This window comes from Phodopus roborovskii, unplaced genomic scaffold, assembly GCF_943737965.1.
Source record: "Phodopus roborovskii unplaced genomic scaffold, PHOROB, whole genome shotgun sequence".
NCBI lineage: Eukaryota > Metazoa > Chordata > Mammalia > Rodentia > Cricetidae > Phodopus > Phodopus roborovskii.
This window is the reverse complement of record NW_026126056.1, coordinates 168,890-195,576: the sequence shown is the minus strand read 5'-3', so window position 1 is coordinate 195,576 and position 26,687 is coordinate 168,890. Positions and strand designations below refer to the sequence as shown.

General features: G+C 41.7%; 1 protein-coding gene across 1 annotated transcript; it reads left to right on the top strand.

The window, feature by feature from the left end:
• The first annotated feature begins 1,976 nt into the window (after positions 1-1,976).
• LOC127218339 (uncharacterized) lies at positions 1,977-24,933 on the top strand. The gene is made up of 6 exons (XM_051179365.1): positions 1,977-3,365; positions 11,319-11,328; positions 13,045-13,221; positions 15,615-15,690; positions 16,604-16,743; positions 23,832-24,933. The coding sequence occupies exons 1-6, from the start codon at positions 2,375-2,377 to the stop codon at positions 24,931-24,933; spliced, it is 2,496 nt and encodes an 831-aa protein (XP_051035322.1). The 5' UTR covers positions 1,977-2,374.
• Positions 24,934-26,687: the final 1,754 nt, after the last annotated feature.

Below are 26,687 nucleotides of genomic sequence, written 5' to 3'. Positions count from 1 at the left end.
TTTCTGCGTGGGTAGGGACCCCAGTTCCAGTACAGAGAGTTCTTGTTGAAACCAAAGTAAAGCAGAGAGACCCTTGTGAGGATGGGTGTACAAATGTTCTCTAAACAAAGTTTCTCGGAAATCTCTGTCCCCAGCTGGGCTGAGAGGCTTCAACTGTGAGCACCATATGAATCTTGCCTACTTTGCTTTCTCTTGGGAAGTATGTGGCTTCCTTTGGAGGCTGAGGGATCTAAGTCAGTATAGTGAGGTATCCTGTGGGTCTCCCAGTACATTCCTCAAAAGAGGAGATGTCAAAAGATCCAACTCCATTTCCAGCCCTGTGAGAGACCACAGAACCGTTTTCATAGTGTGTCTAGATTTTAACTAGAGGACGTTTTCATAGTGTGTCTAGATTTTAACTAGAGGACCAAGGAAAGAGAGGAAGATATTTGTGGCTAATGAACTTGTATAGGTAGAAGGAGGGAATCCCAGGATACAAAGAAATCATTCCCTAGACAGAATTCCATGATTGAAGTGTCCCTGGAGAGTCACATAAAACAACATAACAGAATGTAATGGGTAGGCTACTGGTTTGGCAAGGTTAGGGGGCTTGGTCAAAATCAGCTGAGAAAACTCTGAGTGATAATTAAAGGACATATCTCCAAAATAGTGAGCCTCAGAGAGTCCTCTATCTCCTGTCACATCCCAGAATCTTTACAGTGGTTAGCCCATTGAGGCTCAAAATTATTACTTCTAATGGTGACTGAGGAAGGTCCATGCTTCTTTTCAAGTTACCTCAGGTCAGAACAGCTTAGCATCCCTGGCTACATTTGATATGTTGAGGACCTAAAGAGCCTTTATTGTATAATAGTGAGGTTCCTTAACAGTGCACCCCTATTTTCGGTATGGAAAAAACCCTGGGCAACAGTGGCAGGATGTAGGTCATCCTAATTTCTCTTATGATGTCAGGCCTTGGAAGAAAGACTCAGCATCTGGCTAATCAATAAGAGATGAATTTCTGGGAGACATCAGGATATAAGACCCTGACTTTGGATTTAGAAGATCAATTCCAGTCTCATAATGTATAGGGTCCCACTAAAACTGTCCCCTATGGGGTCACCTTAGCCCTCTGTGGCCCCAGGAAACCTGTCACACTAAATTTTGCACAGAAAGTATCAGAAAGGAAAGTGTTATCTGACACAACAGCTAGTGGACTCAGTGAGCAAAATACTTCTGGGCATTAAGTGGAGTCAAGTTGAAGGTCTTCCACCCTGACTGGAAGATCTTTATCCAGTTGACCTGGAAATGCAGAACATTTTTCCTGCTTGCACTCATTTCTCTGAGGCTCCAGGCCAAGGGTATTTTTATTTTGGGACTTTGACTCTCCTGTTCAAGACCTTGTTCTGAGGCATGATGTCTGGGACTAGTGGGTGGTCAAGGTCAGAAACTTCAATGGTGACTGAGGAAAAACAATTGTACAAAAATGCATTTTCATATACTCTACTCCTCTTCTTAGTCATGGTCATCTCCAGAAAAAGGTCAGTAAATGTCAGTTTCCTTACTCCCAGAGAAGTTAAGTTAAATTTATTGTACACCTCAGTTCTCCATAGGAGACCTAAATATTACTAGACTCTAGGTCAAAATCCTAAAAGAAGACTTGTGCTACTTAACTCCCCTATCAGAATGAGATCATAACAGAATCCCTCCTCCCATACCTCGTGTACAACTCTGAGGAGCATAGGCTTGGATATCAGTTATGTGTATGTTTTCTTTTTTTATGATTTTAGCCTACTGAGTCTCTAATGTGAGGGGAGGAGCATTGAGTCCTATCTAAAGACACAGTGAGGACCTTGCATGAGGACTGAGTACCTCAATGAATGTGTGTCAGCTCTCAGAACTGATTGACCCACAGAAAGTGTTGAGGGCTCACATGTTTTTTTATATAATCTTAGTAGCTCAAGGAAGTGGATGAGTGCATTATATGGAGTTATCAAAAATTAGTGCTGCACAGGAAGGGGCCCAGGCACTGCTACCAATTTGATGTGATAATAGCACTGCATTTGAAGCTGAGAGATCTTCTATCCCTAGAGGAAAGGGATGCACCAGAATTAAGCCTGTCACTACCATTTGCATTCCCAGTGCACACCAGACAGGGATGGCAGTGAAAAGCACACTTTAATTAGTTCCATAGGGTTATCAGGACAGGCTGATGAGAACAAGGGCCCACTGAGTTCTTAGGACAGTACTTCCAACTCCTGCAAAGGTAGGCTCCTTAAAGCCAAGAGCTGTGTCTGTTTCTGTGCTGAGGTGCTTATGCAATTCCATTCTCTCTAGGTGACTGCATCACTAGCTTGCTTGTCTGCACTCCAGCTTATTGTTCCTGAACAAGATCATCATGCCTCGGGGTCAGAAGAGTAAAGTCCAAGCCCAAGAAAAATGCCACCAGACTGAAGGTGAGACCCAGGATCTCCAGAGTGTTCAGGCCCATGCAACAAAGGAGAAAAGATCTCCCCATCCATCTTCTCCTTATTTGGGGGTTACTACCCGTACAAAATCAGCTTGTAGGCTACAAAGCACTTCCAAGGTGCCTCAGAGAGCCCTTTCTACCACTGAGTCTAAGAGTGTTCCTACTACAAGATCATATGAAGGAGCTAACAACGTAATTAAGAGGAAGCCACGTTCTTCCCAGGCCTCATCCTCTACGGTGAAGCGCCCTAGAAGCTCTCTCATTGGTACAATCCAGGTGGTAGTGAAGTATATGATGAACATGTACAAAATGCAAAGACCCATTCTGAAAGCAAATGTGTTGAAGATGATCACCAAAGAGCACAGAAAACGCTTCTTTGAGATCCTCCGAAAAGCTTCTTTCAACATAGAGGTGGTGTTTGGTGTAGACTTAAAGGAAGTAGATTCGCTAAAGCAATCCTACATCCTTGTCAGCAAAATGAATCTCCCTAACAACGGCACTGTGAGTAGAGGCAGGGGATTCCCCAAGACTGGCCTGCTAATGAACCTCCTAGGTGTGATATTCCTGAAAGGAAACTGTGCTGCTGAAGAAAAGATCTGGGAATTCCTGAATAAGATGAAAATATATGATGGAAAGAAGCATTTCATTTTTGGGGAACCCAGGAAGCTTATCACTCAAGATTTAGTGAAGCTTAAATACCTGGAGTACCGGCGAGTACCTAACAGCCATCCTGCAAGCTATGAATTTCTGTGGGGCCCAAGATCTCATGCTGAGACAAGCAAGATGAAAATCCTTGAGTTTTGGGCTAAGATCAACCATACAGTGCCCAGTGCCTTCCAGTCCTGGTATGATGAAGCTTTGAAAGATGAGGAGGAAAAAGCCGGAGCCGCAGTTGTACTCAGCGACACATTAATCCACAGCAATTAATGTGCCACAGCCATGTCAAACAGGTCCTCCCACACCTAGTGAAGTTATCTTTTTTTTCTTTGTGGTTCAGGAGGACAGTGAATGAAAGAGGTAGTGAAGGACTGTTTATAACTAGAGGGAACGTGGTAGATAGCTTTGTGTTCCTGTTCTGTGTGAGCAGTTTGGAAAGTTATCTGCATTTTGTTTAATTTTAATTTTTCAAGTGTTCTTTTTATCTATTAATATGATTAATTCAACAAACATATATTCATCACTTGTTAAAAGTAAGAGTTTCATTATGAAAGAAGTTGCAGAAACTTTTATTATCTAATCTGTTAATCTACTCTGAGATAAGATAGTGATAAGCATTTCTTTAAAATTACTTTAAAATAATTCAACAGTAAGATAAATGAGATAGAGAAATAGAAAAGATGGTAATGTGATTTAATTTAATGTAAATTAATTTAATTTGCATTAAAACATTTTCTCTGTATTTGATAAAATTAAAAGAGTTAAATAAATGTCTTTGCTTCATTTACCTGGGAAGAGGTTGAATAGGGGAAGCAATGCATTATCAGAATTTATTGTATGAAAATTTTTAAAGTAAAAGATGTGGACTTAAGTAATATTCAGTTAGGCACAAATGCTCACATACTTACTTGTTGCCTAAACATCATTTGAGAATATACTCTTAGAAGATTCCATGCTAGTACTGGAGGGCTAAGATAAAGAAGTTGTAGTAAGTTACCAATACAATTAATGGAGGGAAGAAAGTGTTTTTGTCGGTGGTGGTGGGTGGGTTTGTTCATTTTTTGAGGCAAGGTTTCTCTCCATAGCCTTTGCTGACCTGGAATTCAGAGATCTTCCTCCTTTGGATTAAAGGCATGTGCCACCACTTCCCAACTAGGAAGGGGTTTTTACAATAAAGTAATGAAATGAAAATTATTTGATTAATGCCAGGTTGGTTCTCAGGAAACTCCAGACCTTTCCATGGGAAATATTTATATGAGGCTACCAGGTGGGCTGACTTAGGATGTGGGAGTGATTAACAGGAGCCAGATCCTCAGAATTGAGAAATGGAACTGGGAAAGGGGAAATGTTTTTATTACTTATTTGGGGAAGTTATGAGAAGCTGGCAGGAATAGAAGTATCCTGTAAGCCCGTGCCAGGAGTTAAAGAGCTCTGAGCAACCTGAGTGATCTATACACATGGAGTCTGAGAATGAATGATACCCTCAAGGAAGGTAGGACTGACACCTAGAAGACACTACACTGTACTCCTCCATGGGCTTTAAAAGGGTTCTAATCGGTCACACTGGGTGCAATTTCACAACTTTCATTTTCAGTAGGGGTTAAAGGAATAAAAATTAAAGTGGCTTAACTGGAAATGGCAGCTCAAAGGAAGGGAAGTTTTAGAGTCTTTGAAGTACATTTTAAAAACATTGTGCTGTCTCAACTGCAGAGAGTGACTTCACACTAAAATTGATTTTTCATAGGAAAATATAGTACTTAGTTTTCCTTGCTAAGTAGCACTTTATCTGATAGTGTTTTCTTTGTCCTGGAATGTGATATAATTTCTACTATGGCTTCTAGCTTTAAAAGGAGTGTGGTCACTGTAACATCAAAGGAAAATGAATCATAACAAGAATTGGTATTTTAAAGAATAATTTTACATATCTTATACAGACTCGGGAATTTCTACAAGACAGGGATTACCATAATCACTTCACATATGAAAAGTCTGAAGTTCAGAGATTTTGATAATGCTCAGTTTCACACATCTGTTAAACTTCAGAGCTTGGACAAAGGCCATTTGCCTGAAGTAGAAGGAGATATAAGGATAGTAACATCTACTCAGTTCCTGAACAAAAATTTTACAGAGAAGATTGGTCCTAAATGTTGGGTACAGTTTAGGTAGAATAGAATCAGGTGGACATGGGCTGGACTGCCATGCAGGACATATGTCCTGGTCTAAGTCTGGAGTTCAGTGATAGATGTAGGAGATTGGAGAGGGTATGTGGGATGAGGCAGACTTACTTGGTGGAGGATGTGCATGATATGGCTGAGTTAACAGGTTGGATGTGACTCAAAAGGTGCCTTTAGATTGGGAGAAGGTAGAACATGTCCCGAACCCTGGAAAAAGCTGTTCAAGATCTGACTTAGCAAAGAGATTGGCAATTTTTGACAAAAAAATGTAGACTTTGGGACAGCTCAGCCAGGGTTGACCAGACTAGGCCAAGGAGGACCAAGGCTAGAACTTGGGCACTGGGGAGGGTACATAGAGGATAAAATAAGGTGGTTAAACCAGGCTAGACCCTGGTGAAGGATCCTAGTATTTTTTCTAAAAAGATTTTGTGTCTAATCCACCAGATTGTAATACATAAATAAAACAAAACAACAACAACAACAAAAAAATACTGAGATACAGAGGAAAGAATGAAGGAGAGAAATTATTGGTAAAAGCTTGATTATATATGCAAGTCAGATACACTCAAAAGATAATGCACCCATATTCCATCATGCTGCACAATATCTTTTAAAAAATATAACATTTTCAGTGTAAACATATGAGGCTAAATCTGACTTATAAGGAAAAGAGAAAGAACAAGCCTGTAGAATTTTCTTAAGAAACATCTGTCCAAGTTCCCTGCCTTGTGTTATGATTTTCCTATAATACAGAGAAACTGATCAGTTTTAGGAATTTGGTATTTACCAGTGAATCCGTGATCTAGGAACATGAATAAAATTTATGAGATCCCTATAATAATACAAGATAAAGTACATGCCAGGCAGGGCTGTCAGCCAGAGGATGAGGTACCCCAATACTAAAGGTTCTCAGGGTCTGTCTTACCCAAAGTAGAATTGCCTTACATCAGTAGGAGTAGAGACTCTGAAATGTATGAGAAATTGAAGACCCTGGTGAAGTAGGGAACTACTCACCAAGACCAATGTGGTTTACAACATCCTGACCCTGTGGTCAGCTCAGAGTTCCCAGACAGACTTAACTGGGTGGGGCTAATTTCTCATTTGGAGGTCTCTGGAAGATGAAGGCCTTAGCCTCAGGCTTGGGTGGCTCAGATCTTGAGGTGAAGGGTTTTTAAGGTATGGCAGATATAAAGTTCTGAATATTGCTAAAACTTCCAAGCATCTATCAGTGAGACCCCATGGAATTCTCAGATGTTAGAGGATTCATGCATACTTGTAAGACAAAACCACCCTCACACCCTGCTTAGCAAAGGACAGCCCTGATGTCAGATTTAGGATTCTGGGTTAGGGGTTCCATTGAGAAATTCAACAAAAAACAAAAATTTGTCTGCTGTTTGTCTGTGTGTGGGCTATGGGAATAGGTATGTGAGGAGGTCAGAGGTCAACAGTAGTTGTTTGTTGTCAGGCAGTAGTCACTTTTTGTGAGTCCTCCGGACCTCTTTCTGGCCTAGAATTTGCAAAGGAGGCTAGGCTGGCTGGCCTGTAAACCCCTGCATGTCTCTGCAGCCCAGTGCTTGGATTACAAAGACACACAACTGCATTCAGCTTCTGAGAACTGAAATTTCAGGTTCACAGCCTTTCAAGGCAAATGCTTTGCTGACTGAGATGTCTCTTCAGCTTTTGACTAGCACATCTTAGAAAGCAAGGATGTTTGTGGACTGATAAGGTCAGTCACTTTCATTTTCACGAATCAGGGCTACATAAAAGGTACAGGGTTTTGCATACACACACATACAAACACACACACACACACACACACACACACACACACACACACACACACACACAGACAGAGAGAGGGAATGTGTGTTAAGGTCAAGAAATAGGAAGTTCCAGACCCTGTTAAACATATAAAGTACAGTGAGGGGAAATTGAGATGACAGCTCACAAATATATGATTAAACAGATTTCCTTGGCCTCTTGTATCCAGTCCTTAAATTCAAGAGAAGAGTGGAGCAAGTCCTTCATATAAATTTTTTGGAAACCAACTTTATTTTAGAGCATTTTTAAGTTTATAAAAAACTGAGCAAAATGTACAGTGTTCCTATGCAACTTCTGTTCCTAGACATGCACAACCTCCCTGATATCAACATCCCACACCATAGTGGTAAATTTGTCACATCCTACAGTCCATAGTTAACATTATACTTCACTCTTGGTGTTGTATATTATGTGGTTTTTGACAAAATGATAATATATATTCAAAATTTAATATTCACATCATCTCACTGAAAAATACTCATTCCTTATTTTCATGTCATTCGTGCTTCTGAGTGTTAGTTACTTCCAGCATTTTACGGACTGATAGTTCTGCCTTGCCTTAGAATGTCATAAAGTATTCACCATGCGTATATATGTATATGTATGTTATATGTTTGTTCTGTATTTTACGTGGTTTAATAACTCATTTATTTTCCTAAAAAGAAATCTCAGTTTACAAATTACAAAACAAATACAAAATTTGTTCAAGTTAAGCCCATTTGAAGTAGTAAGGTCACAGCTACAAGACAGGACTTTAGTTTTAGTGACATAGTTTGTATGCACCACAGTTTATCTATCTGAAAACAAGCTGACAAACATCTTGACTGCTACAAATTTGGGCAACTACAAATAAAACTTCTATAAACCATTATGTGCAGTTTATTGCATAGATGTTAAGTTTTTTACTTGTTTGGGTAAATATGGAGTAGCATAATGGTTGTACTCTATAGTATAAGTCTGAAAGGTTTTGTAGAAAAGTCCCAAATTGTCTTCCAAAGTGATTGTACTATTTTGCATCCTCGACAGTAATAAATGACTGTCCATGCTATACAGTCTTGATGTCTACATCACTTGCACTTCAGCCCACATTCCTGTTACCTCTCTCTGACCAGACATCATTTCTCACACTGAAAAGGGTCATTTATGTACATGCTTGTGCGAAGCGTCTCTAAGTAGTCCCCAACTCCTCCTCTTCCTACTTTGCCTGTTTTAGAGTATATTCCTAGAGCAGAGTTTTATTGCCATTTTCTAGTAGCCTCAGAAACTTCTGCCTACCGCGGATGGTTTCTGTTGTCAGTGTTTTGAATTTGGGCCCTTCTAATAAATGTTTAGTGGTATTACATTTTTGTTTTAGTTTGCGGTTTCTTAGTGGCACATGATGTCAAAACATACATACTTATTTATATTCTTTATCTTTTGGTTAGGCATCCTTTCAGACCTTTCGCCTATTTTTTACACCGAATTTTTGTCATTGGACTTCAGATATTCTTGAATATTTGGAAACAGCCTTCTATTAGGTATGTCTTTAGAAAATCATTTGTCCACGTTTGTGAGTTGTTTTTTCATTCTCTTTATGATACTTTTGCTAGGGAAGGGATATAGTTTAATTCTGTGAGGACAAATGTATTACTTGGTTCATGAATGGTCCTGCTGGGTGTTCAGATGAGGACATTGAGTAAGGACATAGGGCCTGAGGAGCTCAGGACAGGCAAGCTCCACTGAGCTATCATAACTGCATGTTCCTTGGCAAGGATGGTTGAATGATTCACCTTTACACTTCCCTGTATGGGGCCCAGAGAGCTTCTTTTCTTTGGGAGGGAGACAGTGAGGTTGATACCCCTTTTGCTTCTTTCTCATAATTAGTACATATTTTTGTACATAAGAATGGTTTTTGTCATAACATTTTATACATGCATAAAATGTATGTCAATCATGTGTAAAATGTACATCAGTCATATATGTCCTCCATTATGTGTAAAATGTACATCAGTCATATACAACCTCCATTCATTTGTTCTTCACTTATTCTCCATCCTAATGATCTCACCGCCCCCATTATTTCCCTTTCTACCTTCCTGTCTTCTTTGTAGTCTAGATTTTATATGAAAGAAAACATTTGGTGCTCGTCTTTCTGAGTCTGGCACATCTTTTAAGATTTTTCATGTCAGAGCACCTTATAGGGTTTTTGCTGTTGTTTGCATTAGTGAGGAATCACCCTAGAGCTCCATGCACTAGAAAACACCTTACCACTGAGCTGTATTTCCAGCACTCCAGGGAACTTTAAAGTATGAACTTCAGAGCCAGACATGGTAGCAGAAACCTGTAATCCCAGCACTTAGGAAGCTGGAGTGGGAGACCTGCAAATTTGAGGCCAAATTGGGCTACCTTAACCAAATAAACAACCCACAAAATAATATGTTAATCTCAGAGCTGCAATGGAAGGAGAGCCAGGTCCTGACAAGAGATGACATGAAAATACTGAAGTAAAACTTAAAGAAACATCTGCACTCTTAAACAGAGGCTGCTGTTCTGTCTCTCCAGTTAAAAATAGACACAGTAGTGGGATGTACCCTAAATACAAATAACTTGATCTACTGTATTATCAATGTACAGACTGAATAAGGCAAACTGACCTGTTTGTCTTACCCTGAAAAATACAGAAGCTTCCTAAAAACCAAAATGGTATCTTCCAGATTCAAGTGCTCATATGACTTCATTTTTTCTCTAAAGGTAGCTGCATCATCTGCTCTCTTTGATTTTTTTCCACTTTAAAAGTATTTCATTTTTTTAGTTATTCTTTGAGAATTGCAAATGGGTATACAATGTCTTTTGATCAAATCTACTTTCCTTCTATGGTTTACTCAGACCCTTCCCAACATATTACCCTCTAAACTTCAAGTCTTTGTTTTTCTTTTAAATAACCCCATGAGTATTTTGTTATTATTACTATTTTGGGTTTTTTTTTTTTTTGAAACAAAGTTTCTCTGTATAACAGCCTTGACTGTCCTAGAACTCACTTTGAAGACCAGACTGGCTTTGAACTCATAGAGATCCACCTGCCTCTGCCTCCAGAGTGATGGGATTAAAGATGTTAAAGATGTACACCACCACCACCTGGACATATGTCCAAACTCCTTCCTTGTTTTCCTTCCTTCCTTCCTCTCTCCCTTCCTTCCTTCCTTCTTCCTTTCTTTTTTCTTCCCTCCTTCCTCCTTTCCTTTCTTTCTTCGTTTCTCTCTCTCTCTCTCTCTCACTTTTTCTCTCTCCCTGTTTTTCCGTTTTCTTTTTCTTTTCTTATTTGAGACAAGGTTTCTTTGTGAAGCCCTGGATGTTCTAAAACTTTCATTGTAGACCAGGCTAACTATCCTATCCTCAAACTCACAAAAAGCCACCTGCCCCTGATTCCTGGAGTCAAATTTTTATTATTACACGCACACACACACAGACACACTCACACATATGTGGAGCTACTCACTGGATAATTTTCCAGTTTGTGGTTTTTTTTATTTAGAGACAGAGTGCCACTATGTATGCATTTTTCTTGTCTTGTTCTTACTAATGCTAGGATTTCAAGACATGTGCTATTGTGCCCAATCCAAAAATTCATTTCTTGATCTGTAAAAATGGTACTTTCCTGAAAGGGTTTTTCATAATTCACTTAGAACAGTACCTAGAACACATATGATGCTATAGAAGTGTTAGTTGTCTATCTGGATTTGGTGGCAAGTTTGTCAGAAAGTAGAGACTCGAGGATTGGAGGTACATCTTTAGTCACATAGTGAGTTTGAAGCTGGCCTGGGCCACATGAGACCAAGAAAAAGAAAAAGGAGGGGGAGGAGGAAGAGGAAAAGAAGAGGAAGAAGATTTCATCAGTCTAAAAACTTAATTTTCTTTCACAAATGCTTTATGGCTTCTGGTTCCAGTCAGGTGGGAGGGAAACAGCACAAGCATGAGAATCAGCACTAGAGTCATCCTGACTGGAAAATGAGGATTCTGACTGTCTTGCAGGAAAAACAGTCCTAACTCTAGACACTGTACTGAGCATCTTGCTGTGCAACGCACCCTTTTTTAATAGGGTCTCACTATATGGCCCTGTTTGGCCTGACAGTTACTATATAGACTGGACAGGCTGGTCTCAAACTCTCATAGTTTGCCTTCCTCTGCCTCAGGAGTGCTGAGATTAAAGGCATGTATGATCACACCAGCTTATGTTTTTAAAGACACCGAAGAGTAAGTTCTTCTTGTAGAAGTTCCTACTACGTGAGCAAGTGTTGAGACTTGTATTAGAAGGAAGTCTATGAAGACAAACAGGAAATTAAAACAGCATGGATGTGTAAAATAAACACACATCTCTTTTCAAACATGTGCGGACTGGCCTTCTGTCATTCACACATTAGTTAAAGTTAAATTACTCATATTTTCTATGAGCATGGAAGTCTCCTAAAGTCAGATGCAGGTGCTGTGCTCTTGCTAGTTTAGAGCCTCAGGTCACTTTCTGTGCACACATCTGTCTGAACTCAGTCAACACCTCCTTGGGTAGATCCTGGTTGGCCTGCTCTATCAGGCAGCTTTGGATATTAAAATCTGCCTGCCCCTAGAAGTCATTGGGGATGTAGAGTATCTGAATGGTTTAAATGACTCTGAGGGCACTGAGATCCAGGGCTCCTTAGGTAGTAGCCAGTGTGTCTTAGGCTCCCTCTAAACGTTGACAGATATAGTCTAGTTTGAGAGCATCCTCCCCAATGCCTAGCCATGGAAATCTGCTTGATTCATCTTTCAGTAACCAACTTACATTAAAGATATGGAGTATGTTGATATATTAGTTAGGATTTATTAAAGCTTGCCTGAGGATTCAGAAAGTAAAGCCAGCCACAAACTAAAGAGGTCAGGCAGTGGCAGCACACATCCTTAATCCCAGGACTCAGGAGATTTGCAGATGTATCACTCTGATTTCAAGGCCTCCCTGGTGTACACAGAATGAAGTGTAACAGAGCCCATGTCTTTGATTCTAGCACTTGGGGGTCACATGCCTTTAATCCCAGCACTAGGGAGGTGGAGACAGGAATGGTATGGATAGACAGAAAAGGGAGTATAAGGGGGATAAGACAGGAACTAAGAACTTTTGCATCTGAGGATTCATGAAGACAGGATTGCCCTTTTAGCCTGATGTAGAAGTGACATCTATTACCTTGGCTGCTAGGCTTCTCTGACCTTGAGCTTGAAGCTTGAACCCCAATATCTGTCTCTGAGTCTTTTACATTTTGTGTTACAATGGAGCAGACAGTTCCTTTGGGGGTCTCTCTATGCTTTATCAGTGTTCCAGGTGGTGTCCAAAGTTTAACCAGAAAAAGGCCATGTAGCAAATTGATCTCTTATTTGTGTTCACTGGCTGCAGTGGATTCTGAGGACACGGAGCTATCTACAAACATTCCATGATGCCAGTTGAAGGCCTCATACACCAGGGGCACCCCTTTGGGTACACAGCCTCCACAAATGATGGGACCAATAGAGGCACCTTCTGGGGCTTCTCAGGCTGGATACGTGATGGGAACCAGGATTCAGGTTCATAGGTCTTGTCACCAGGTTTCTAGCCAAGAAGGTTTGGTAACACCAAGTAGAAGAGGCTGGTCAATGCTCATTTGCCCAGTACATACCACCATGACTGGTCTCAGCCACATTGGTGAAAAGAGTGATACTCTGACTTGTGGTCATACTATTGGGATTGCTTGTGGCAGAGGTGCCAGGGACCACCATGAATAAGCCATTCTCAGGATTTATGGCACAGAGTTGACCTTCACTGTTAAATCTCATCCAAGTGATGTCATTCCCCCAAACAATCTACTTTCCTGCCAGTCAATGCAGGCTGCACCATAGCCAGATTGATCCTGTCATAGGCACTGGAGAACATAGCGGTCACATAGCACTTCTTTCACTGTCCCCTTTCAGGCGATGTTTCCTAAAGATAACTAGTGATGGCATTTCAAGGATCTTCTTAAAACTCCACTCACTACCACTATTGGTGCAGGTGCTTAACGAGCAAAATTATGAATGTGCCAAGAATAAACATGCTGAAAGTGTGAGTTCCTCTAAGGCCCCAGTCTTCACTGAGAGCTCAAAACAAAGGTATGTAAGGAAAGCAAGGATATTCATTCAGTTTCTGCCATACAAATATAAAATGAAAAAGCTGTTTATAAAAGCATTAATAATGGTGATTTTTCAGCAAATAGTACAAAGAGCACCTTTTTGGTCTCTTTTCTACTATAATAAATTACGCGGACTTGAGTATTGTATAAAGAAAATATGGTTGGTAAAAATAGCATTTTGCCAGCATAATGGCAAGGGTACCATGGCTAAATCACAATATGTGAAATGGAAAAGGAACCATTAATGTAAAAAAAAAAGAAAGAAAGAAAGCCAAGAATTGTGTGTGTGTGTGTGTGTGTGTGTGTGTGTGTGTGTATAACACTTCATTATTTAATCTACTTTCACAAAAGCTAAGTCAAACTAGGAGCAGCATTTCTCCCTTTTGAAGGTAATTTCCACATGACTGAATTATTTTGTGCTACATCCAATTTCTTACAAGTTCCATCACCTTAATGATGCCAGACTCAGGACAAGATGTCAGTAGATGAACCTTTGGTGGATAATTTTCAACCATAGTGAACACTATTCTGAGATTCATAGGTAAACATTTGAGAACATGGAATTACTCTCTGGCCTTGAACTGAAGGCCATCAGCCCCTTCCTACATACTTGTTACTAAGGGAGACTTTTTCAGTTGAGGGCCTGATCAGTGGGTTAGGCTTCCTTAAGAATAAGATTCTTGTGTGTGTGTGTGTGGGGGGGGGGGTGATGGGGGTAGCAGTGTAAGTAAAGTGCTTGTCACACAAGGATGAGAACCTGTGTTTGATTCCCAGAACCCATGTTAAAAACCAAGTATGATGGTATGTACTTATAATGTCAGCGCTGAGAATGCAGAGACAAGAGGGTCCTTGCCCAGGACCTATTGTTCAGCATTCTTGGCACCCCCTATTCTTTTTACTGGGATGTGTTATTTATATCAGACAGACAATCTGCCCATTACACAATGTCAGTCTAGGGTAGAAGAATATATAGAACTTACTAATACACAGCGTCAAGATTTCATCTTTAGTTTGGACACTTGCTAGTATGTGACTGGGTCAATTAGCCACAAAATAAGAAAAAAAAATGATTACACATCAAAAGACCACCGTTTGTGTATACATAATATTAACTGCAAATACTAGACTAACATTTACTGTAGATATTGGACTTGATTTAAAAAATACTATATATATTTCAGGGGTTTCATTATTTTTATACATTTTAGCAGGATATCTGAGAGGAGTTTCTGGTGAGGGTCCAGTGGTAATGGTGTGCCAGAGGCCTTGAAACAAACCAACAAGGGATCACACAGTGTACATGTGTGGGAAAGGCTGATCATACAAAAGGGAATACTGTGAGACACACTGTATGTAGTTACCAATGCCACTAGGATGAATGAAGGGGTGTTGGAAAAACATAAAGATGGGAAGATGGAGCAGTGTGAATTTTTTTCTGTTTTGTTTTGAATTAATTTTGGGGAGACACTGCAGCAGTAAGGGATTAATAAGAAGGAATTGGGAGGCAAGCAGGATTAGGGTACATGATGTGAAATTCCTCCAAGGCAATAAAGAATCATGTTATATATAAAAAATTTAGATTTTAAAATTTGATTTATTATTTTACATGTCGATCCCAGTTCCCTCTCCCTCTCTCCCTCCCTTTTACCCTCTCTGCCCTCTCACATGCACTCTAACCACCCTCCCCTCCCATCCCCCCACCCCAATTCCATATGTAGGGCAATGCCATACAGGTGGGGTCATGTAGATCTGACAGGTCATGTGAAGTAGGGACTAGGGCTTCTCTCCTGTCTCTAGATTAAGGCAGTTATCCCTCCATGGGGGATGTGTTCGCAAAGTCCTTTTGTGCAACAGGGATATATCCTGGCTCCACTGTGTGAGGTCCCTTAGACTGCTCAGTACTTCTGGCTGAAACCCATGTTCAGGAAGGCCTGAGTCAGTCCCATTCTGGATTCCCAGCTATCAGTCTGGGGGCCCATTAGCTCCTCCTTGTTCAGGTCAGCTGTCTCTATGTGTTTCTGCAACCTGGTCTTGTCCTCTCCATCTGCATCTGGGTTCTACTTTGACTCAGTGTTTAGGTATAGGTGTTTGCTTCTGTCCCCAACAGGTATTAGATGAGGGCTCCATGGATAAGTTAGTTGCTGATCTCACTATCCGGGAAGGGCATTTATGGTAGCCTTTCTATGGATGCTCAAATTGTTAGTTGGTGGCAGTCTTGCAGGTCTCTAGACCTTTGTTTGGGTTCAATTTTCTCTTCAAACCAATATTGGCTCCCTCTTTTGTGTTCTCTCTTAAATATTTTCTCACAAAAATGAGGTGAACAACTCCCAAGGAATCATACCTGAAGTTGACAATGAGCCTCTATATTTGCAGGCTATTTCTGGCTGGTCAGATTAATCTAATGGGTGAACTTCGGGACAGTGAAAAGATCCTGTCTCAAAAGATTCAGGTTGGCAATGCATGAAGATTGACACTTGAAGCTGACCACTGGCATCTACATATATTTGTGCATGCACTTTCATACAGTCTTACATCTGTTCACAAACACACACACACACACACACACACACAGAGGGAGAGAGAAAGAGACAGAGACAGAAAGAGATAGGTAGACACAGATACAGACACAGGTGCAGAATCTATAATACAAAAGTGGGCCAGATACTTCCTAAGAGAAGCCACAGAAGAGGATAAAATATGAGACATTCCAAGTGAGTATTCTTAGTATACATTTTTCTAGAAAAGCTAATATTAGATGTTGGACATCTTCATGTTACTCAGTGGCAGGTAAATGTAAGTTGACTGCATGGAGACTAGATGAGGCTGTAGAAGCTCAGAACTAAGATTCTTGGCATAGAACAGAAAATTACTGGTTATAGATATCATGGGACTGTGAATACACTGGACAGAATCTCTACCTGGGGCATGCATAGAGAATGACCTGTGCTTTTTGAGGCTAAAATCTCAGGAGCCATCAGGATGGTGCTTTTTTCTGTGAATTGTGAAGTCCATTACATTAAAAGGATATTTAAAATTTTAGGTGTGTTTATGCAGGTGTGTGTGCGTGTGTGTGTATTTGGACAATCAAAGCAGATGTGGATTTTTGGGTGATGGAATCCCAAAATATCTATGAATGTGCCCCAAAATGTTTACAGATTACAACATATTGCAATGTCAAAAGGTTGGACACCACTGTGGCAGAAGGTATGATTTAGTTTTTAAATAGAATCCTAGAAGACACCTTTACTGAAAATATAGTTTAATGATGGAACAAACTGTTCTTACATTTTCTTTGGTGAGTACCATTTGGAGCTGATTTGTTGTTCCACACCCTTAGTGTTAAACTTCTTGTTATCTTTTAGATTAAAAAAATTCATAAGAGTGTGGAAGTTAGCCAGGCCACCCTCTCTCCCATCAGGGTCTGTGGTCCTACAGTAGTTAGGGTCTGTGTTGTTGTCGGTGGCTATGTTACTACCAAGGACTATGAAGATATCCATGGTCTGTATTGCTGCCTGAAGCCACGCTGATATTCATGGGCTGTCCTGTTCCTGGAGATCATAGTTATGTGAGTGGTCTATAACAATGTCTGGGCCTGTGCTGCCTCAGAGAGCCATGCTCTGGCCTGTGGTCCTACTGCATCTGAGATGTCAGTGTTCCATGTTACCACAGAAAAGAGCAAGGAAGGTGGCTTTGAAATGATACAGAAGACATTCAGATGAACATTTGAGAAAGAGGAACATGAAGGCTTCTGTGACAATTCCTAACCTCCACTTCCCCCAATGTAGCTACTTATAACAGGGAAGGACCATCTAAAAGAGCTCTTAAAAAGTGTGATTAGGATGAGTAAGTGTAGCTCTCCACACTTGATGGCTACTGAAGGAGGTGTAGGAGGGGAAGGACTCAGTTTTATTTAAGGGGCAAGACACTGATAGTTTGACTATGCTCCAGCGAGTATATAGATAACACAAATTTGACTTAAATTTTATTTTTCCATTTATTTTTAATTTTTTGAGGGGTAGAGGTCACAAGGGTGTGGGGGTCAGACATGGAAGGATTGGGAAATAAGTATGATCAGGGTGTGTGATGTGAAATTCCTAATGAATTTATAAAAATATTGTGTTGAAAGAATTCTTCAGTGTGGAATGCTATACTCTGTGGTTAAAGCAACTGTAGTAATGGTAGTAATGGCAGACATCTCTCTAAGTCTCAGTGCACTCCAGGCACGGTGCCAGGTGCTTTGCATACACTAACCAAACACTAGCAATCTTATAAGACAGATCATATGAATTAATTTCACAGATGCACTGCCTGAGGGTCATAGAGTTTGGTAATGTACCCAAACTCATCCAGCTGGTAAAAGACTAAGCTGCACTTAAATACTTGGTCTTAAGAGCTCACTTCATTCTACTTATTCAAGATTGAGCTGACCACAAACTGCTTCACTTGCTTTCTTCCAGTGTTTCCAAATATACTTCAGATGATTAAAAAGATGAACTCTAATCAAAATGCTGAATTGGAATACAAAATCAATAAAATATAAAAAGAACTGAGAAGGGTAGATAAAAGAGAGAAAGAGATAGAACAATATGATCAGTGACATATGCAAATCTGGAAAGACTCAAAAGAGCCAAGGCTCAAAAAATCACCTGGCTCTATCCTTCTGTGAAGAAAGCAAGTATTTTAGAAGAGCCTTTATGACTGGCAAAGAAAACTAACAGATCAGTGTGTTCTTTGATAAGATTTATCTTGAGATCCCTGTATTTCTTTAACTAGAACATAAAATTTAAGTTTCATTTAGATCACAAGGACACGTAAAAATATGAAGCAAAACTGAGCAGTGAATATCAAAATAAGTATAAAACCAATAGAATATACTCTTACAATTAGGATTCACCTTTGTCATAGTTAAGATTATCACATTAGCTTTAAAAAGGTGTTTTTTAATTTGTTTTTGTTTTTCTTAAAGATTTTTACTTTATGTGTATGGGTGTTTTGCCTGAGAGTATATATATCCACTGGTGTGCATGCCTGTTGACTCGGAAGGACAGAAGAGGGCAGCAGATTCCTTGGAACTGGGAGTTTCAGGTTGTCCTGAGCCACAGTGTAGGTGCTGGGAATCAAACTCAGATCCTCTAGAAGAAGCACCGAGCCATCTCTCTAGCCTCCAAAGATATTTTTAATGTCATCTGGTGCTATCCTTTAGGAAAAAGAATTTACTTGGGAACAATTAAGCCATCATATGTCCTGCCTTGGGTTGGAATTTCTCAACATCTCAGTCCTAGGAGAAGGACTTCTTTTCATAGTCTGCAATCAGTAAAATGGTCAAGTTTTTGTTTTGTTTTGTTTTGTTTTCAGGGATATCTAATTTCTCTCAAAAACTTTAAACGGAAGTTAGCAGTCAAAATAAATGAGTGCTGGTGAGACAGTCACACCACAACATAGGAATCATTTAGAACCCTTAATGAAGGTGACCAGTACTAAGCTAGGGTGGATGTAAATGTGATGAACATAAATGAGCACAAATAGAGATCCCTATGCAGAACTGTGGAATCCTACAGTGCTGTGTTCGTGGTATACATTCTTGCAGTGAACAAAAGGACTATGAATCATCCTCACTTTCAAGTTAGAACTCTTGGGGAGAAAAGACGTCGGTGTGAAAGTCAGGGAAGTCTCTGACAGGCCATTTGTCCAGGTCAGCATATGACCATGAACTGCATGTAATGTGTATTCCAGAATGGCTCCCACAGGTAGTTACCAGAAAATGCTCAGTTCTCCATTCCCTGATTTCTTCTTAGAAAATTTCAGGGAAGTGAGGGTTTTAGTTTGCCAGAAGGAAAATCCTAGGACTTTCCAAGAATTTTTTATGATAAGTTTGTTAGAATATGCTAAAAACAAGGGTGTGTGTATGCGAGCGCTTGCACCTGTGTGTGTGTGTGTGTGTGTGTGTGTGTGCGCGCGCGCGCGCGCACACGCGCGCGCGTATATGTGGTCACTTAACAAATCTAACCAGACAGGCAATCCTGTCTGTCAGAAATGTCTCCAAAAACAAAATAGTAATTTCTAGTAGGTGGGGCTTTAGTTCAACAAAGGAAGAAATCTGGAGAACATCTGAATACAAGAGAGGATCTGTATAGGCCACTGTCAGGGTCTGTCTCCAAAACAAAGCAGTTCGGAGTTTTCCCTTGCTGCTATTCCCAGGGGGTTCCCACAGAGGATGTTATTTGAGGTTTGACTTCATTGTCTTTGTGGGGATCGTGTGGAAGATCAGGGCTTGATTTGGAGGTTGAGAGACTTCAGGCAGTATAGTGAGGAATTTCAAGCTCTTCTGTCTATCAAGTAACACTAAGGGAAGATTGATTTTGAAAGAGCGCGGTCCGTTAGTAACGTACCCCTGCCGTTAGTTCTAGGAGACCCCACGCAAACCTAACCGGATATACTTCTTTCCCACTTCCGCTGTGAGGGCGAGAATCTCTGCCTCCACACGGAGAAGCTGCTGCCGCTGCCGCTGCCGCTGCCATCCACTGCCTAGTCTGCTGAGGGTGAATTTCTCAGACTGCTCTGGAATCAAGGTAAGGTCCCCAAATATGTTCTTAGGGACAAACCCATCACCCAGGACACAGTAGATCCCACAAATGTTTTGTCCTCCCGTTGCTTTGTCTGGACTCCTTTATCCCTCCTTGTTTCCTTGAGTCCTCGTCGTCGTCGTCTTAGTCGTAGTCATTGTCACCTACCCGTAGCGGTCCTCACAGCAGTTGCCCTGGGGAAGCTTGGGCAGGTTTTCATGACTGGAGCCCTATTTCCACTCAGAGGCTCCCCAAGAAAGGTTTTGGTTTTTTGTGTTTTGGGTACCCCCCCCAGAAAAACACGGGGACGGCAAAATACTTTCGAGTCTAAACACACTTTTCCGTACAGGCCCGAGGGTCTCAGTTCGATCCCCTGGACATGCATGATGGAAGGAGAAAGTAGACCCGTTGTTCTCTGATCAGCATGTGTGTGGGTCAGTGTACACGGGGACACGTTTTTAAACATGTTTTTAAAGAGAAGAAAAGCCCGGGTAGCACAGGGGGGCAGGGAGTGCGTGGGTGGCGGGCTCTGAAGAGGCTTTCGTTTTACTTTTTCCTGAAGCCCGGGTGGGTGGGTGGAGCCGAGTGTGGGGGGGTGTGGGGGGGCTCTAAAGAGGCTTTCCTTTTACTTTTTTTTACTGAAGCAGGGGGGGGAGGGCGAGTGTGGGGGGTGGGGAGAGAAAGGGGGGTGGGGGTGGGGAGAGGAAGGGGGTGGGTTAGGGAAGGGTGGGGTGGCGGGCTCTAAAGAGGCTTTCCTTTACTTTTTTTTACTGAAGCCCGGGTGGGTGGGGCCGAGTTTGGGGGGGTGGGGCCGAGTTTGGGGGGGTGGATGAGGGTGGGATGGGGTAGTTGGGGGGGTGGGGAGGGGGTAAGGGGGGTGGGGAGGGGTAAGGGTGGGGTGGGGAGGGGTAAGGGTGGGGTGGGGTGGCGAGGGAAGGGTGGGGTGGTGAGGGAAGGGTGGGGTGGCGAGGGAAGGGTGGGGTGGCGAGGGAAGGGTGGGGTGGCGAGGGAAGGGTGGGGTGGCGGGCTCCAAAGAGGCTTTCCTTTTACTTTTTTTTACTGAAGCCTGGGTGGGTGGGGCGAGTTTGGGGGTGTGGGGTGGGGAAGGGTGGGGTGGGGGGCTCTAAAGAGGCTTGCAGTTTACTTCTTTTTCCTGAAGCCCGGGTGTAGGGGTGGCGCCGAGTGTGGGGGGTGGGGGAGGGTGGGGTGGCGGGCTCTAAAGAGGCTTTTGTTTTACTTTTTCTCTGAAGCCCGGGTGGGGGGGACGAATGCGGGGTGGGGTGGGGTGGGGGTGGGGTGGTGGGCTCTGAAGAGGCTTATGTTTTACTTTTTTCTGAAACCCGAGTGGGGGTACAGGGGTCAGTGCGGGGGTCGTGGATGCAAGGAGGGTGAGATGGTGGGCTCTGAAGAGGTTTTGTTTTACTTTTTTCCTGAAGCCTGGGTATGGGGGGGTGCAGGGCCGAGTGTAGGGGGAATGGTGAGGGGGAGTGCGGGGGTGGCAGGCTCTGAAGAGGCTTTTGTTACACATTTTTTCCTGAAGCCCCAGTCGGGGGGGTGCGGGGGCGAGTTTGGTGGTGGTGGAGGCTTTTGTTTTCTTTTTTCCCAGACAGGGTTTCTCTAGCTTTGGAGGCTATCCTGGAACTGGCTCTGTGGACCAGGATGGACTCAAAACTCACAGAGATCTTCCTGCCTCTGCCTCCTGAGGGCTGGATTAACAGCCAGTAGTGGCCACTGCCGCCCACCCCACCCCCACTCCCGCCGCTCTGGCTTTTTTTGGCTTTTTTCCTTTGCTTTCCTTTATTTTTTCCCTTCCTTCCCTTTTCTTTTTCTTTTTTCTTTCTTTTTCTTTTTCTTTTTTTCTTTTCTTTTCTTTTCTTTTTTTTTTTTTGAGGCTCTTATTTATAACTTTAGCTGACCTGGAATTAGTTCCAGGAATGAAACTTAAGTTATTAGGCTAAGCCATTTAGTGTGTGTGTGTGTTCACATGTGTCTGTATTAAAATATGAGTGTGGGATATGGGGATGGCCGAGGTCAACTTTCAGCAGTCATTTTTCTCTTTCAATCATGTGAGTCTCAGGGATCAAATTTCAGTTAGGCTTGCCTTTACCCACTGAGCCATCTCACAGGGTGGCCTCTCTCCTTCCTTGTGTTTAATGGAGAGAGTTAGACATGACTCAGCTGACAGCTACAGGGTCTTGGTTTGCAATTCAGATTTGACAATCCAATGTTAGAGCTCTCAGGATTAGAACCTGCCTAATTTTATTCAGGTAGGGTCTCAGGTACACTAATACTTTGATTTATTTGGAGCATTAGTAATTAATGAGACCTGATTCCTAACAAGAATCAATTTGGTATAAATTCAGAGATGCCTGTTTGCCAATATAGTAAGTAACCCAAATAAATCTCTGTATCTACCTGTGAGTCATGCATATCTTCTCTCTAAAGCATCTACGGAAGGTAAATGGACAACCTCAGTTTAACAGGTAGAGAATTCCCAGTTAGTTACAGAAGCCAAGGAGTGGATTCTCTCTACTTTAGGATGCACTCACCGTATAACAAAACAGTGCACAGTTTTTCCCTGATTAAGCAGCCACTCTTTGGAGACTACAACAAGCTGATGAGATCACAGGCTTGCTAAGAATTAGTTTAGAGCCTCTCAGGAGTGTGAGGGCCTTGAGTAGATAAGCACTAAGTAAAGACAAGGGGAGACTGGGGGAGGGCAAAGAGAAAGGAGTACTTAATGAGGAAGTACAATTCATAAAGTCCTTTCCCTCTTGGAAATGCCAAGCAGAACTCACTGTATCTACTCTCTTCTTATATCTAGCTCTGGAGGAAAATGAAGGCCTTGCTATAAGGCTCAAGGAATCCAATGGGCTGAGGATTGAGTTTACATCTTTGCTGAGTGGGAACTATAGAGACCCATGACCTCCAAACAGTAGGGCCCCATAGAGGGTACAGATAGCTGGTTGTAGCTTATGCTTTCTTTCATCACAGGGTTCTTAGGGAGGTAAAAATATTATTGTGATTTGAAGGGCATCAAGTCAGTAGGAGAGATCTCTAGGTGATCGTAAAGAATTCAGGGAACTCACACCCCATATTGGGGGAGGTCCCACAGAGTCTGTCCCTCTTGATGTTATCCCACAAGGCCTCAGTTACAGAAATTCCCTTAGTTTCTATGCAAGACTAGTAGAAAAATAAGAGTATTAGTCTGATGAATCACCTAGGGAAGACTTAGAATGAGGACCATAAGTGAAACAACATGTGATAGGGACTTAACCTACCTGTCACAACTTTGGCCCTCTGGAAAATATAGTCTACATAGCAGCACTCATACCCTCTGCTAAGTGTCAGTGAGGATTAAGTGTAGAGAGGGGAGATAGCTTCAGGAGTCCATGTATAAACAATAGGTGAGGACTGAAGGTACTTCTTCAATACCATTTTATGGAAACAATAGTCTGTGGCTGTCTTGGCACTCATTCTTTGAAGCCTCAGAACACAGTTGAGACTTCTCTCATTTCTTCCTATCAGGGTTAAGTGAGATGAAATCCTTTGGCTGAAGGTACAGGAGAAAGGATTGTTCTTGATCCTATAACAGAGGCAAAATAATAAGGGACCCAGAAAGACGAATGAGACATTACCACAGAGCTGTTAGCAATTCTTCCTTTTAGGAGCAGTGGGAGGAAAACCTCTTGGATTTTCTTTTCATGAGGACTAGGATTTCATGGTGACTAGGGGGGTTTGAGCTTTCATCTGCTGAGCATGCACAGGAAAGAGGGGTCTAGGACCTGCTAAAAGTACTGTGTGGGAACTGAGAAGACTCTACCAAACCTTACTGTCACCAAGCCAGCCCTAGGGGAGCCTGGCTGATTGCAGCCTGGACAAACTATAATTTCCTGTACTGTTTTCTCAGGCTAACTAAAAAAGATTTCTAGATTAGTATTTTATGTTTGTACAGAAACCCATATAGGCATGTTGCTAATGATCCTCCTGGAAGTACTTACAGGATCTCTCATTATCACTCCTCTAGGTTCCCCAAGTACTTGATTTCCAGCCTAGCCTCCTACCTGCAGTTTCTGACCACAGCCATCATGCCCAGGGGACAGAAGAGTAAGGCCCGTGCTCGTGAGAAGCGCCGCCAGATCCAAGATGAGGCCCAGGGGCTCAAGGATGCTCAGGCAAAGGCAGCAGAGAAAGAAGAGTCACCTTCCTCCTCTACTCATGATTCTGAAGATGCTGTTGCAAGCACCTCTACTGCTAGCCTGCCTCAGAAGTCTAAACCTCAGGGTGAGGCATCTACAATCACTGCTGGTAGACGTGTGGCCCGCAGAAGATCTGGTAAAGGTGCCAGAGGTCGAAGGGAGCAAAGTCCTAGTTGCTCTAAGGCCCCACACTCCACTGAGAGCCCCCAGAGTGATCTTCTATCAAGGAAGACGGGAATGCTGATGCAGTACCTGCTCTGCAAGTACAAAATGAAACAGCCAATGAATAAGGGTGAAATGCTGAAAATAATCAACAAAAGATTCAAGGAGCAGTTTCCTGAGATCCTTAAGAAAGCCTCTGAGCGCATTCAGCTGGTTTTTGGTCTTGAAGTGAAGCAAATCAAGCCCAATGGTAGCTATTACACCCTTGTCAGCAAGTTAGACCCCAGCATTGGTGGGACTCTGACCACTGGCTTGCCTTTTCCCCAGAATGGGCTACTGATGCCTCTGCTGGGTGTGATCTTTTTAAATGGCAACCGTGCCTCTGAGGCAGAGATCTGGGAGTTCCTGAATATTTTGGGAATTTATGATGGGAAGGCACACATAATCTTTGGGGAGCCCCGAAAGCTTGTCACTAAAGATTTGGTTAAGGAAAAGTACCTGGAATACCGGAAGGTGGCTGATAGTGATCCTCCAACTTATGAGTTTCTGTGGGGTCCCCGAGCCCATGCTGAAACTACCAAGATGAAAGTCCTGGAGTTTTTAGCCAAGGTCAATGAGACCATTCCTCAGGCTTTCCCATCTCATTATGAAGAGGCTTTGAAAGATCAGGAGGAGAGAGCCCAAGCTGAAGCTGTAGGCAGGGATGGCACTAATGCCAAAGACAAAGCAGAGTCTAAAGTCACATCTGGTGACTCCTCTTGCTCCTAGACAAATTAGAGGCAGATGTAGCCACAGGTTTGGAGCAGATTTTCCCAACTTAAAAGTAATGAGAGGGTGATGGTTCATAATGGGTATCGTTTTAGGCTTTGTTTATACATTAGTATTTTTCAAGTGTTTCCCTTTTCCTGCAATCCTTATTTAGATTCAGAATCAATAGTTATAAATGACATAGATCATAGTACTTGTTGCTAGAAGATTTAAGAATTTTGATAATTCTGTATTACATTCTAAAAACCCTTGAATGTTTAAGTTGAAGAGCAAGCAGCAATGACTTTGTAATGGAGGCTTCTTTTTTTTTTAATGTGGGTAGTTGTATCTTAAAATAGGAAAACAAATCAGAATGTATAAAGTATCATTTTCCCTTTTGTTTCTATTCCACTTTTTGGTAAAGTTTGAAGAAACATACTTAGTTGTTCTTAACTGAATAAAAATGCAAAAAAAAAAAAAAAGAAAAGAAAAAGAAAAAACAATTATTCTTTTCTCAATAGATTATTTGTTCTGGTTACTCCCTCTTTGGAAGACTGCTAGTTTTACCCCTAGCCCATTATGTGCCACGGGAAGGAGAGAGAACACTTAGGGTTTCATAGATTTTATTTATTCACTACATAGGTGGATAATTGAATGGTCAGGACCACAGCACAAAGACTCAGGATCCTTTATCTTGTTTTGAGCAGGGGCAGAAGTGGGGTTTATAAGCATAAAATTCACAAACATTTGTTGCCAGGAAATAGAATTTTTCACCAATCAGGATTTAGAGATTAGGCACTGCCTTAATTATTCCATTATTGTCAACTGACATACAATGCAAGCCTTTTAGTCCAGTTAGTCAGATTCCTTTGTTCCTTCCATTGTTAGAAACAACCAAAATGTTGCTAGAAAAATAGATAAAGACTATTTTTATGGTGTAGGAAGGAGGTTGGTCAGCCATTAGAAAGTTCTCAGCTCCCTTAGGGCTTGGAAACTTGAACTTAATTTCACCCTGCAGGTAAAATGGAGTCTGAAGTCAAAATGGCAGTATTTAGGCCAAGGCACTTTTGCCTGCTCCCTTCACTAGTAGTGACAATTTTAAGAAAGGAGACCTTTTTACCTATCCAAAGGAATTAGAGTCTAAGATGAGATATTATATAAAATGATGCATACTTACAGAACAAATAAAGAGGCAGAATGCTGGCAAAGAAGGTCTGGATGAGAGCTGGTAAAGTGAAAATTCACAAGCCTAGGTACTTTGGGGTTTGGAACATTACAAGTTATTTGTTTAGAGGTTATTTTAATTTTCTGATGATTTTCTATTTATTCTTCTCTCATATAATACCTCCCAACTGCAGCCTCCCCCATGTCTTCTCCTCCTACCCACCCCCACTTCACCTCTCTTCCTATCCACTCCTGTTCCACTTCTCTTAGAAAAAAGAAAAATAAAAAAAGGTCTCCCACTTCCAGGGATATATATCAGCCAAACACAGCATAACAAGATGCAATAGGACTAGGCACAGTCCAACATACTGTGACCAGACAAGGTAACCCACTGGGAGGAATTGGTCCCAGGAACAGGCAAGAGTCACAGGCAACCCCAGTCCCACTGTTAGAAGTCCCATAAAACCCCCAGTTAAACAACCACAACATATATGCAGAGGACCTAGCACAGTCCAATGCAGGCTTCTTGGATAGCAAGGGATTAAGCACCAATCTATGAGGCTAGCAAAATATCTTTAGGAATAATTTTGTTTACTATTTATTTTCAGTCA